The following is a 14102-nucleotide window of genomic DNA, read 5'->3' on the forward strand; positions in this document are numbered from 1 at the left end:
CTTGACTGAAAAGAAGATCATCTGTGTAGGCCAAGTGTGCTAAATGGAGATAGCCACACTAAGGGTGAACACTAAAGTCCGTTCTTGTGGTGCACCTTTGTAGAAAATAGGAAAGATGGAAATGAGAATTTTTTCAAAATATGAACGCTTTTGTTTGGCTAGTAACTTTGATGGAAATACTTCGAGGATGTAAATAACCTGATGAAAGTTTTCCAAACATTTCCTTGTTTTTCTTTCTGCATGTTTGGAAGGATGGAAAGTTTCAAGGTGATGAATGATTAGATTGTCCCTTTTCTTTCAAGATATTACACCATAGGCAAATTTCATGGAAGTCTTCTTTTCCATCTAAGGCATTGAAAATATCTACCATGGCAACAATCATGCTGCACATTCTTCACCCAGGGCACTCAATTTTTGATGCCTTTGATGAAACCGTATCTATAATCACATCATGACAACTAGAACATCCTAACTGCAGTGGTGCCATTTTGACAAATTCAAATGTTCCTTCTTCCTGTTTCTTTTCATATAACAAATTAACAAAGGAAACATGAGAATATTAGACTAATCCATCCTTAGCGCCTTCCTCATTTCTTTCGTCCATCTAAATTCCTATCCTTTAAGTAAACAATGCCTTAGCTTTTCTACCCATCTTGCTCTTCATCCTATGATCTCTCAATGCATCCTCTATTAATGAACCTAAATTTAATGATCTAATTAGGTGAATGGTTCACCCAATATAATAATTAGTTTTAAGCTTTTGAAATCTTTGTTGGCTCTAATGCATGGATCACCTTTTCAACTCTCCACCGCTCAACTAAAATTTTGCAAGCAACTCAGCATGAAGCTGTTTTGATCTCATAATGTCTCTTGACTCCTCAACATCATAGGTTAAATTTGTTTTTTTTTTATATTCCTCTATGCAACCAAGGAGATATGATATACTTTTTGGTAGACGTACTCATAAGTATATGAAGAAATATACAATTGAAGAATGTAGATCAATCATTTCAGGAACATGTCACAGCCACAGCTGTCAAAATCAGTCAATACAGATACAAATGGACCAAGTTGAGTGGATATTGACATAGGCTAAGCTAATCATTCTTGAGAAACTAGGCATCCCATGAAGAAGAAAACAACAAAAACCAAGCCTCATCCCATGAAGAAGAAAATGTTTAGAAAAACTAGATATTTGATGAAATTATTCTAGCTAGAAATACTCTATACTGGAAAGCAGATGGAATCAATTAACGTTTGTTCAAAATTGAGCTGATTTTTGAATACCTTGGCCAATTTAACTGTTGGTCGTAGCTTATATCCTAGAAGATATGCTCTGGGCACAGAATTTAGCAACCATGTGATGTGCAATTTTGCATCTTACATTTAGTTATCGTGTTTGAGTGAATTCTATTTTTACTAGTCTCCCATGAAAGAAATAATATGTTATATTTGTTTGAACTAAAATAGTGATATAATTCTATATGCGACTTGGATATTTGATTGTGCTCTATGCTCCTTTTTTTAATTTCATGTGACATGGCTTGGCTCTATATAGCAGGATTTTGTGGGGATTTTACATTCTACTTTTTCCTGTTGGCCTTGTTAACTAATTAGCATTCTAATAATGCATATTTTGCACTTGCAGAGATGTGAGGCAGCTGGTTTCACTATTAAATGCTATGGCTGCTTCTTTGGGCGAGTCAAATTATGTTGATCACTATGTTCGTGACTTTCCCTTTCTTTTAGCTGAAGGCTTTCCTTTCCAGTCCTGTGCTTCTCCAAGAACTCCTCCATCTATATTCCAATGGATTGAAAATTGTATGCAGAAGGGATGCTACACTTCCAACATGAATAACCTCCCCTCTTTGCTTTTCAGAGAGAAAATCTTTATTGTGAGTTGGGCCAGAAAGATTGTGTCATTCTATAGTTTACTTTTAGGTGCAGAAAGGGAAGGTAGGAAGCTCTCAACTGGAGTGCATTGTGAAATTGCTAGTGGATCAGCAAAAACACGAGAGGAATTAACAGTCTTGGCTATGGCTGGGGAAAGATTTGGACGCCAACAACTTGACTTGCTACCTCTTGGCGTATCTCTTCCTCTGCGTCATGTAATCTAGCATACCATTTTTTATTTTTATTTTTATTTTTTGTGAAAAACAGATTGCTTTTGTTTTTCTGTTAGTCCAGCATTCCTTGTTTCCTGCATCTCTATTGCTATTGCCTTTTGTCTTTGGTATTTCACTTATGATAGCTCATGATTTGCAAATTATTCCTACTTTCTACTTTGAGAAGTTAATATTTTTTTGACAATCAAACACTAGGGAAAATCTTCTTTGATCTTTTATCTGAAAATATGAATTACGTGACTTAATATTAAACATGTTTCTTTTCAAGGCTCTGGACAATTGCCGAGAATCCCCTCCAACTGATTGGCCTGCTTCTGCATATGTTCTTGTTGGCCGTGAGGACTTGGCTCTAGCATCTTTGAGATCCCTGAGCAAAGAAACTGAGTCTCAAAGCACTACGAACTTAGTGTCCATATCTGTGCCATACATGCTTCATTTGCAGCCTGTTTCTCTACCCTCATCTCTTGCTGAGATAAATGGATTAGATAGTATGAAGCTTGAGGACTTAGACTCGGCTCATAAATCTTTTGAAGATGGCATGGAACATATCTTCAATTCTAGCACCCAAATGCGGTTCGGCCATGATTTAAGGTTGAATGAGGTTTGTCCTTTCAACCTAATTTTGATTTAAGTGAACACTTTATTTAAGCTTTCGTTTAATGTATGCTTAATTATAATATAGATATCATTTTGAATTTTTATGCCATGTCAATTGAAATGTAAACTTGATGGGGATATGATTATGCCCGTGTGTCGATTTTTCTTGGAAATGCACTTGAAGCTGCTTAATTAATCTACTTAGGAAATTGTCTTCGGTAAGAACAATTCTTATGCATGCAGTTATAACTTATAAGTCCTCTTGGGATTCCATTATCACTGTGTTAACATAAATCAGTAGCACCTGTATGAATTTAGAATATTTAGGCATCTTCAGTGAGGACAGTTCTTATGCATGCAGTTTAGAGGCACTCTTGAGAATCTTTGAATTTTTCACCATAAGCAAATTACTTTTCAAATGTATCAGTCTATTACAACTGTATTTACATAGGTCACTGGTTTGTTTGAATTTGAATATTTAGGGATCATGCGGAGATAAATAATTGTTAAAGTTTATATGCCCAGGTAACTTTGAGAAGGGTGGTATCTGCTTAAACATAACTTTATTGTTTGTGTTTGTTAAACTTGTAGCATCTCATCAGAAAACACTCTCAATGACCGTTAAACATGAATTTATATATTTTTAAAATTTTCTCACTCTCCATCTATCCCTCATCAAAGATACAACTGTTCCTAGCTCTCCATACAAAGTGTTTCATAGCCGACATCGCAAGGTGTTTGGCTTTAGTCAAGAGATGACCATCTATGAAGAAACACCCCAAAACTCGTAGCATCCTTAGGTAGGTAGACATCTCCTACTCCATATGTAGCACTCTCTGATCCTCCGCCATACAGGAGGGCATCCAAAGAATAATTGCTACTGCGTCTCCATCTCTGGCCTACAAAAGACACAACACCAATATCCAAATAGTGCCATTTGTCCAAAGTGTAACTACATGACTAGGTTGGATGTAGGACTTTCACACTGTCCGCACCCATGACTTCTTAGGACTAGGACACCTAAAGAAGTCATAAACCCTAGCCACTCCTCTATCTTGCTTAAACCAATTTGCCAACCTTTGCATAGCATCTGTTGACGACCCAGTAGCTATAAGGAAAGGGTCACAGATTTACAACAACCGCTTGATCAGCAGAGAATCCGAGTACACCGTCTTCTAAGTCCATATGTCCACCCGCCTCAAATAGGTATGATACACCCACTTGATCCAAAGAGCATCTTCCTTTGCTTGTATTCATTAAAGTACCTTAGCTAGTAAGACATGGTTCTAAGTTTTCAAGTCGCGGAATCCCAATCCTCCTTCTTTGGGCTACACATTGTTGGGTGTCTCTATGTACGTTTTAAAAATTTGTTTTGTAAACAAGCAGCAGAAGCATAATAATTTCCTAAATTATTATAACACGCGCATCACACATACAAGATACATACATGCATAGACATAGCCATAGAACAAAAATTTCAAAAATAAAATTGTACATGTTGGATGACATTAAGTGAGAATGACATCAACTAGCAAACTTGACCAAGTTTGCCTCTATCGATATTCACGCCGAGATATCTTCGAGACGGCTTTGCTAAGCCACAAGTTTTCATCTCCGATTCGGTATTAGTCGAAGTGGGGGGGGGGGGGGGGGGCCGATGCAATCCCAAAGAAGGACCACGACTTGACTCGATACCCGGCGACATAAGGCAACCCGACGGTACCAATCGAGGTGAACGACAGTGACAATGGTGTTGTTTGGAGGCTGGAATCCTCGCTGCTGACAGCTAGTGGCCGGGGCTAATGGTAGGTGTGGCTGGTGGCAACAAGTGGCGTTGGCTGAGCTTGAAGGCGACGACACAAGGAGGGGCAAGGGGCACCTCCTTTGGTCAGGCGGCAAGGAGAGGGAGAAAGAGAGGAGAAAACCTAATTCTCAATTAGGCTAATAATAATTAATTCTCCTCTTAGAGGGGTATATATACACCTCCTCCTCAATGACTTGGGGAGCAAGTTATCTCCAAAATCCAAAACTCAATAGCAACCCGATCCATTAGCATTAAGTTTGGTTCAAAACCAAACCTTCTTTGGTTCATAACTAAACTAAACCAATTTGGTTTATTATTAAATCATAATGAATCTAACCTTGCCTACAAGAGGCATGACCCACCTTTGCTTTTATCCAATAAATATTTTTCATATTTGCTCCTCGTCTGGTCTTATCCGACTTAGTCTCTTTCAATATGAGAATCCAATTATCAAACTTGTTTTAAGTCTTTTAGATACACTCATAGTGTGTGTGACCCGATTCCCGGTTTATGTTGGCCGTTCATAATTAACCATTTAATTATGAATCAATTATGAGTGACATCTAGTAGTACATCACGATCTTCAATTAACCAGATAATTACAATTGATCCGAGAAATAATTCTGAATTTTTTCAGCAGCAACAATTATTAGTTTTGGTCCAGGTGGACTGGCAAGAGGGGGTGAATTGCCCGTTGAAAAAAAAATGAACCTTTTTCGACTTTCAACTCACATTAATAGCAACAGTATAATTATAACAAGTAAATTAAATAACTACAAAATGAAAAAAGAAGCAAAGAAATTTACTTGGTTACAACCTAGGTGGTTGTTAATCCAAGATAAATGAAAAGCATTAAAAGTCTCCTTCGATGAAGGCGGAGAAGTCTCTTACACTCGTTGAATGCTCAGATAGTTGCTAGGAAATGAATACAAGAGTTGATGTCTATTTCCTAGCTCCAGAGATCTTTTTATAGTCCCTGGAAAATTCTATTCGGGGCTGGAAGGCGTCTTCAACGAGGTAAGTGAGGATAAAATTTTGTCCTCTCCAACGGCCAATTTTTGCCGGTCTAAGACGCCTTCAAGTGATTGAAGGCGCCTTCCACCAGAAAGGCACGAGGGTGCCTTCAATATCATTGAAGGCGCCTTCAGCAGCTGCTTCCGAGCTCCATGCTTTTACTTTGGCTCTTCCGCTACTTCGCTCGTTTGGGTGATTTCGGCTAACCGGAATAAGGCTTTCCCGAACCCATTTTTTGGCTTTCTCCTCGAGCAATCTTCCTCCCCAATTTCTCGTCTCGGACCATTGCGTGCGTCTTTCTCATCCGCCTGTGTACTCTTCCGCAGCTCCTTGTCCCTCAGATGTACCGAGCCCGTCGACTCCCTTCTCGTGCCATCCTTCTCGTTAGTTGCGTCTTCCGCTTGACTTCTTGTGTTCCTAAGCTCCTGCACACTTAGATAAAAAAATTACCCTGGGTACTAACAATTAGTGCGTGTATGCCTGTTACTCATCTTATATCCATTTGGTTCAGGACTATGTCACATCTAGCCCAAGTAGTAGTCTTTGTTTTGCGGATTCAAATTACGCAAAAATGTGTCCAAGAGGATCATCCTCTTGACGTATAATGCTTTGGTAAAGATTTACAAGCAATAAACTTGACAAGAGACCACAGGTACATGTTTCCTTTATAAAGGGAGTGGTGAATCCTTGAAATAGTTCTGCAGATTCTTCTAAAACAGTTAATTAAGGAGTTTTTCCGCCTCAAGGGAATGCTTGAAATAAGCTCTTCTCTCTCTTGGCGACTCATTATTAATAGATTTTGCATTATTCGGAAATTGATCCATTCATTAGTGGATTATAGGAAGTATAATACCCTTGTTGAGCCATGAGAAGTATAATAAATATCACTAAGGTAAAAAGAGTATGAATCATTGGGATGTGCATCTTCCCTTGCCCCCACCTTACACTTGGCTCTCACTGCCCCCCAATATAGTCATCCCAGTCCTCTTGGCTTACTTTGCTCCCTTTCAAATTATTTCCATAATCATCAATGATAGGTAGTATAAGAAAAGACTCTACTAGTTTGTAATGGGAGATTCATTTCCAAATAGAGACTGAATCTTGTCTTCAATTATATTCAAACACCTTCAGACATTTTGACTTATACCTAATTATGCCGGACTTGACAAGATGTCAAAATATATGCCTCCATGACCAAGATGACTTAAATACCTCAAGTTGAAGGAAACTTGCACTCGAGCTGTAATGAGATCTTCATAGATATGTTTAGAACCACATGAAGTCTCATAACATGTCGCATCCAATGAATTAGTTACCCTTAATCAACATTCATACGTTAACTCTCAACATTCCAATATTTTCAGTCAAATGAGGACCAACTGCTTGGATAAACTAAGGAACATAACATATGCTAGTCTTATTGAATTGATGATGTCTAATCTCATCAATTCATCGACTAAGGAATATTTCAATACGTACCTAATTACAGATGGAGCGATACCCACTAATTATGATTCAATTACAATTTCTCTCTTGCTATGTATTATATTGTGGATTTCATTAATTGAGTTTAACATTAATATCATATATATAGAGAATATAAACTCAAATAGTGAATTTATTTATCCAATAAATAATACAATATCTAAGGTGATTGCCTTAGTATACCTCTCAAATATAATACATATCCGCCTAAAGACACCGAGGGTGTTTGGAAGTCCACATAATGGACTTGATGCTATAAATGCAATTAATAATACCAAGGGAGATAGGTAGTATAGAGAGCCAAAAACATTCTACTCCCTTTAGCACCGAGGTGATGAGTTGCGCATTTCCCGCATAAGAAAATGTCTTCTTCGGCCAATAGTTAATTCATCGTACTAGAGAGTCAAGAATTGGGTTGTAGTCCAATATCCGTAGACACTCAGCAATAAGCGATATCACCAAATATCGAAAGGGCATAGTCCTCTCTTGAAAGCTTGTAACTAAAGGAAGTTCTATGTGCGTCGAGTCATCCACTTCAGCTAGATATATGTTCGTCTTCTAGTGATTAACATGAAGCCCTGCAGTCGCTCCAAATATATGCAAACAAGAAGATAATACTCCTACTAATGCCTAATCCTCTCAACTGAATAATAATAAGTCATTCGTGTACACCAAGTGCGCCAATATGAGATGGCTACATCAAGGATGGAATTTGAAATTTGAATTGATCGTGCACTATTGTATTTGTCGCCCAAGGATCTTCGCATAGATATCGAATAAGGAGAAAGAGGGTCCCCTTGTCATAACCCTTTGGCTCCTTTGAAGAACCAAAAGACCCCTATTAATGACCAGAGACAGTGATGTAGTGGTCACACACTACATTATCCACGATATAAACTTCGTAGAAAATTGTAAATCAATAAGCGTCTCATGTAGAAACTCCCAATGAATTGAGTTGAAAGTCTTCTGAAGGTCAACCTTAATAATGCATCTATGTGAGATGTGCTTCCTGTGATATTTCCGAAGAGCTCCTGTGCCAGATGGATATTGTCTGTAATGAGACGTTCTTGAACAAAAGCTGTTGATGAAGTATCCCTTCTACTATCTCAGATAACCTCGACGCCAGTACCTTAGAGATGACCTTGTAGAATACTGTACCGTAGGAGATCAGTCTGTAATTTGTCACCTTGTTAGCATGAGCTGATTTCGGGATTAATGCAATCAAAGTGTAATTCCATCTCTAAAGTAATCTCCCACTGGTGAAAGACTCTATAACCGCAGTAGTATTTGAAGAGCGCTTAAAAATTTAGAGCTATAACTATCTGAGCCTGGAGCCCTTTAATCTCCAATGTCAAATAGCGCTTGCTTTACCTCCTCTGTTGTAGGAAGTTGCTCCAAAGCATCATGTCCATTAGGACACGTTGGCTGAATGTCATGTCAAAGTGGGGAAAATCTGTTGTGTGGTCTATAGTCTCCCTAAGCTTGCGGTGGAAGTTTTCCGTGAAGACCTTGACGACCTCTCCAAATGATTTTGTAAGATTACCATCCGACTATGCCACTGCAATGATCTCATTACGCTTATTATTATGCTATACCAAAGCATAAGAAAAGGTAGTGTTCCGATCCACTTGCTCGAAGTAGCCAATCTTTGCACGTTACATGGAGAAAGAGTGCTCTGCGGCACTTAGACGAGCTGCAGTCTTCTGTAACTCCTTGTATTCCTCTGTCATATGACCATGCAATAGACCATCTTCTTGTGCCTCCTCTAGGCGTGCCTAACAACAGCTCAGACGGATATATGATTATAATGCTTGGCGTTTAGCCTTTTCAGATCTGATTTTAGTGTCTTTAAGATTTGTGAGAGGCTATATTGTTTGTTACCGAGATCCAATTGTTGCTTGTATTCCACCCATTTCGTCTCTGCTAGTTGCGAGAATGAGTTATGTTGGGTCCACATATTGAAGAATTTGAATGACTTCAGAATGCAAACTTTTTTACCCAAGATAGAGGCCAAACACGCTGAGTGATAAGATAAACATCTTGGAGGTGTGAATTCCGCAAAGTTTTGTAACTCGGCCTCTAACCATTCTCTATTAATAAGTGTTTGGTCCAGTTTGCTACATATATTACCATTTGTCCATGTGTATCTATAGCCCGTATACGATAGATCCTCCAATCTAGCAAAGCTCATACAACAACAACAACCAAGCCTTTTCCCACTAGGTGGGGTCGGCTGTATGAATCCTTTTACGCCATTGAGCTCTATCTCCTATTATATCATCATCTATATTTAAATAAATTTTATCTTGTTTTATTGTTGCTAACCAAGTCTTTTTTGGTCTTCCTCTTCCTCGTTTGATATGCATGTTTATCATAGTTTTACATCGCTTAACTGGAGCATTTATTGGTCGTCTAAGTACATGTCCGTACTATCTTAAACGTGTCTCTCGGAGTTTGTCCTCAATAGATGCAACTCCGACTTTCTCTCTAATGCTCTCATTCCTTATTTTGTCCATCTTCGTATGTCCACACATTCACCTTAACATCCTCATCTCTGCAACTCTCATCTTATGCTCGAGTCATCAACATTCACTCCATATAACATAGCGGTCTAATGGTCTTATAGAACTTACCTTTAAGTTTAAGAGGTACTTTACTGTCACATAAACCCGACGCTCCCCTCCATTTCACCCATCCTGCTTGTATTCTATGTAAGACGTCTCTCTCAATCCCTCCATCATTTTGTAAAAATGATCCTAAATATTTAAATTTCTCGGTTCCGGGCAACTCGTTCTCTCCTATCTTAACAATTGTTTCATTACTTCTAATATTGCTAAATTTAAATTCCATATATTCTGTCTTTAATCTACTAAGCTTAAAACCTTTCCCTTCTAGTGTTTCCCTCCAAGATTCTAGCTTAGCATTTACTCCTCCACATGTCTCATCTATCAAAATAATATCATCTGCAAACAACATGCACCACGGTACTGTGTCTTGAATGTGCGCAGTGAGTTCATCCATAATTAGTGTAAAAAGATAGGGACTTAGGGCTGATCCTTGATGTAACCCTATCTTTATTGAAAATGCTTCAGTTACTCCGCCTGAAGTCTTTACTCTGGTCGTTACATTCTCATACATATCCTTAATTAGTTCAATATATGTCACGCTAACACTTCTCTTTTCTAAAATTCTCCATATAATTTTTCCTGGGACTCTATCATAAGTTTTTTCTAAATCAATGAATACCATGTGTAGATCTTGTTTTTGCTCCCGATATTTTTCAATTAATTGTCTAAGGAGATGTATAACTTCTATTGTCGACCTTCCAGGCATGAACCCAAATTGATTTTCTGTCACTGTGGTCTCCTTCCTTAATCTTTTTTCTATTACTTTTTCCCAAAGTTTCATAGTATGACTCATTAGTTTAATACCCCTATTGTCTGCACAATTTTGTATGTCTCCCTTGTTCTTATATAAGGAAACTAGAGTACTTATCCTCCATTGATCAGACATTCTTTTCGTTTTCAATATCATGTTAAATAATTTTGTAAGCCATTCAATACCTTATTTCCCTAAGCACTTCCATACCTCTATCGGAATATCATCTGGTCCAACGGCTTTTCCATTGTGCATCTCATTTAAAGTTTGTTTTACTTCTGAAGTTTGAATTCTACGATAAAAATTAAAATTTCTATACTCATTTGACCTAATTAAATTACCTAAATTAAGTTGGTCACCTAAACCTTCATTAAAAAGTTGATGAAAATACCTCTTCCACCGCTCTTTTATTTCTCCATCATTTACTAATACCCTATTACATTCATCTTTAATACATTTTATTTGGCTAAGATCTCTTGTTTTCCTTTCTCTCACTTTAGCTATTCTATAAATATCTCTTTCCCCTTCTTTTGTATCCAATTTTTGATATAACCGTTCAAAAGTTTCATTTTTTGCTTCACTCACTACTTTCTTAGTTTATTTCTTGGCTATTGTATATTTTTTTTAAGTTTTCCTCGTTCTTACAAATATATAATTCCTTATAAGCTATTCGTTTTTCCTTCATTTTCTCTTGTACTTTCTCATTCCACCACCAAGATTCTTTACTTAATGGTGCATGTCCCTTTGACTCACCGAGTACACTCTTAGCTACTATTTTCAACTTTGATACCATCTTATCCCATGTTGTATTAGAGTCATCGTATATCTCACCTAATGCTTGTACTTCTACCTTCTCCTTAAATATATTTTGTTTCCCATCTTTTAACTTCCACTACTTAATTCTAGAAATTGTATATATTTTCTTTCTATTGATACTATGTTTGAGGCGTATATCCAACACTACTACCTTATGTTGGGTAGTTAAGCTTTCTCCAGAGATGACTTTGCAATCTTTACAAATCTTTCTATCCTTCTTCCTAACCATAAGAAAGTCAATTTGCGATTTATTATTCCCACTTTTGAATGTGACTAAGTGTTCTTCTCTTTTCTTAAAAAACGTATTAGCTAATATAAGGTCATATGCTATCGCAAAATCTAATATAGTTTTTCCTTCCTCATTCCTCGTTCCAAACCCATAACTCCCATGTACTCTCTCATATTCCTCATTTTTCACTCCGACATGCCCATTTAGATCACCTCCTATTAAAATCATTTCACTTGGTGGAATATTTTGTAATATTTCATCTAAGTCCTCCCAAAACCTTGATTTGGTAGCTTCATCTAATCCTACTTGTGGTGCATATACGTTAATTATGTTTATAGTTTCTTTCGTCACTATTATCTTAAGGGCTATAATTCTATCCCCTTTTCTAACTACTCTTACAACTTCATCCTTTAACAAATTATCTACAATGATACCCACTCCATTTCTTGCTTTACTCTTTCCATTGTACCATAACTTAAAACCCGAGTTCTCTATCATCTTTGCCTTCTCGCCTATTCATTTTGTCTCTTGTACACACAAAATACTAATTTTTCTCGTAATCATCATATCTACTACCTCCATTGATTTACCAGTGAGAGTTCCTATATTCCATGTTCCAAATCTTAGATTATTAGTTTTCTTATCATAGTTATTCTTATCTAACTTATGGTGTGAGAATTTTTGCCTATTTAACACTACACCCAAGTTCTCATGGAGATGTAGCGGTCCTTGCTGAGACGTTACAGTCGGACCCTGTAACGCGAACTCTTGCATATTTATCACTACACCCGAGTTCTGGAGATGTAGCGGTCCTTGCCGAGACGTTACAGTCGGACCCTGCAACGTGTTCCTTCCGGGGAACAACCTAGCATTAGCACAATAGTTTAATGGATTCATTCATTGAATATTTGCCATAGTTTGACGCTGGCTGGCAACCTAACGCAATCCTCCTCTTTTATCCGGGCTTGGGATCGGCCATGACCGGTCATCATGGGCGGAGTTAATCCAGCAAAGCTCATAAAATTCTAAAAATCTGCTTTGCAATTCTGAGTGACCGGTAACCCTTCACACTTGTCCTCAATCATTAAGTAAGAATTGAAATCCCGAAGGACCAGTCATTGCATCCTCATATCTGCAGAAATCTGTTGAAGCCTTTCCCACAACACCTTCCTCCCCTCCATGGTAATCTGGCCATAGACAAACATGACCGCAGCGAGCTTACGAGACGTCCTGCTATGGACCTGATAGTGAACGAATTGCTCATGCCACTCCATCTCCTCCAAATCAAACTTCTGGTCATCCCAAATCAGTAGTATTCTGCTCCTACTCCCTTGGTTTTCTTGTTGTTTCACTTGTAGATGTTGGAACCTACATAACTTCAGCTTTTGATATCCCTCATCCAATAGTTTTGTCTCCAACACACCCAATACACATAACTTGACACTGCGAAAGAGGGACTCCACACCCTTTTGCTTGAGGCTTTGTTAAGGCCTCGAATGTTCCAAGAGCCCATCTTTATGTGGTCTGCGATGGCTTATGCTGCCAGAGGTATGTGGATGCTGTAGCCTTATATTTGAACTGCCTGGTGCTGCAGTTTGTTCTGTTGCCTGCTGTGTATCAGCCCGACGTGATGAGCCAGTCATGACCCTCGTCGTCCACCCTTCAACCACTGTCGCTAGGGCCTTTCCTTAAATGCGAGTAACTGGAAGCTTTGCTTTTTGAGACCACTTCCTAACAGGGAGGGCACTAACATTTTCCAGCAGGCTGTTTTGTTGCACCATGGGAATCTGGTTTCGTCTTCTGTAGACTCTCTGAGTCTGGACCTCCCACTTCTGGTTATCCCCTTGCAAAGGCGGATCATTACTCAGCATGAGAGCCTCCTTATCCTTCTGTATAACTTGATGAGAAGCAATTCCCATGCCTATCCCCACAGCCAGTTGTTCATTATCTTCACTCACTGGTTTTGGTTCTGCTGGAACTGGTTTTGGTACTGCCGGAACTGGATGATGAGCGTTCATTGGATTTTCTACCGCGGCTAACACCATTGCATTCTCAATTATCTCAGGGCACATCATGTGATGCCCCTAGTTTTATATATATATATAACTACGGACATCACTTGCACATATTTCCATAATAAGTTCTCAATTCAACTAAGATACATAGATAGTTCTTAAAACATAAATTACTAACGACCTTTGGTACTGGTCATACAGTTCGGGATTTATTTTTCAAGGAAAACACCTAACTAATGTGGAAACTAAACTGAAAGATTTTCGGGTTGTACTACCATTATCCCGAGCTGGCTTGGTCAATATCTCCTGTCTAATTCGTCCCATTATCTAAAAAAGTTAAAATTTGTGAGTCGAGAGAATTATCATATTTAAAACTGTGTTATACATGCTAGGTAACTTAAGACTTGACTGCTGACATCTCATAGATATGAACATAAGCATAAGCGTCAACATAAGCAGAAGAACGTAAACGTAAGCATAAATATGTAAATAGGCTTAAGCATGAGAATAAACATAATCATAAGCATGTATATAGCATAGACATAAGCATACTTGCATGACATAAACATACATACTAGGGATGAGCATAAACATGATCATATATACACCTATCATGATCATAACTCGAACATAGGCAC

General features: G+C 38.1%; 1 protein-coding gene across 3 annotated transcripts in view; it reads left to right on the forward strand.

The window, feature by feature from the left end:
* The window catches only part of LOC121989427 (anaphase-promoting complex subunit 1), a 110470-nt gene that overhangs the window by 14814 nt on the left and 81554 nt on the right, over nucleotides 1-14102 (forward strand). For all 3 annotated transcript variants that reach the window (XR_006114251.1, XR_006114252.1, XM_042543486.1), the window contains 2 exons: nucleotides 1649-2108; nucleotides 2395-2727. Coding sequence is in view for 1 of the 3 variants with exons in the window: in XM_042543486.1 (XP_042399420.1) it covers nucleotides 1649-2108; nucleotides 2395-2727 (793 nt within the window). In the remaining 2 variants the exon portion in view is untranslated. The remainder of the gene's footprint in view (nucleotides 1-1648; nucleotides 2109-2394; nucleotides 2728-14102) is intronic.

This window comes from Zingiber officinale, chromosome 6B (assembly GCF_018446385.1).
Source record: "Zingiber officinale cultivar Zhangliang chromosome 6B, Zo_v1.1, whole genome shotgun sequence".
In the NCBI taxonomy this organism is placed as follows: domain Eukaryota; kingdom Viridiplantae; phylum Streptophyta; class Magnoliopsida; order Zingiberales; family Zingiberaceae; genus Zingiber; species Zingiber officinale.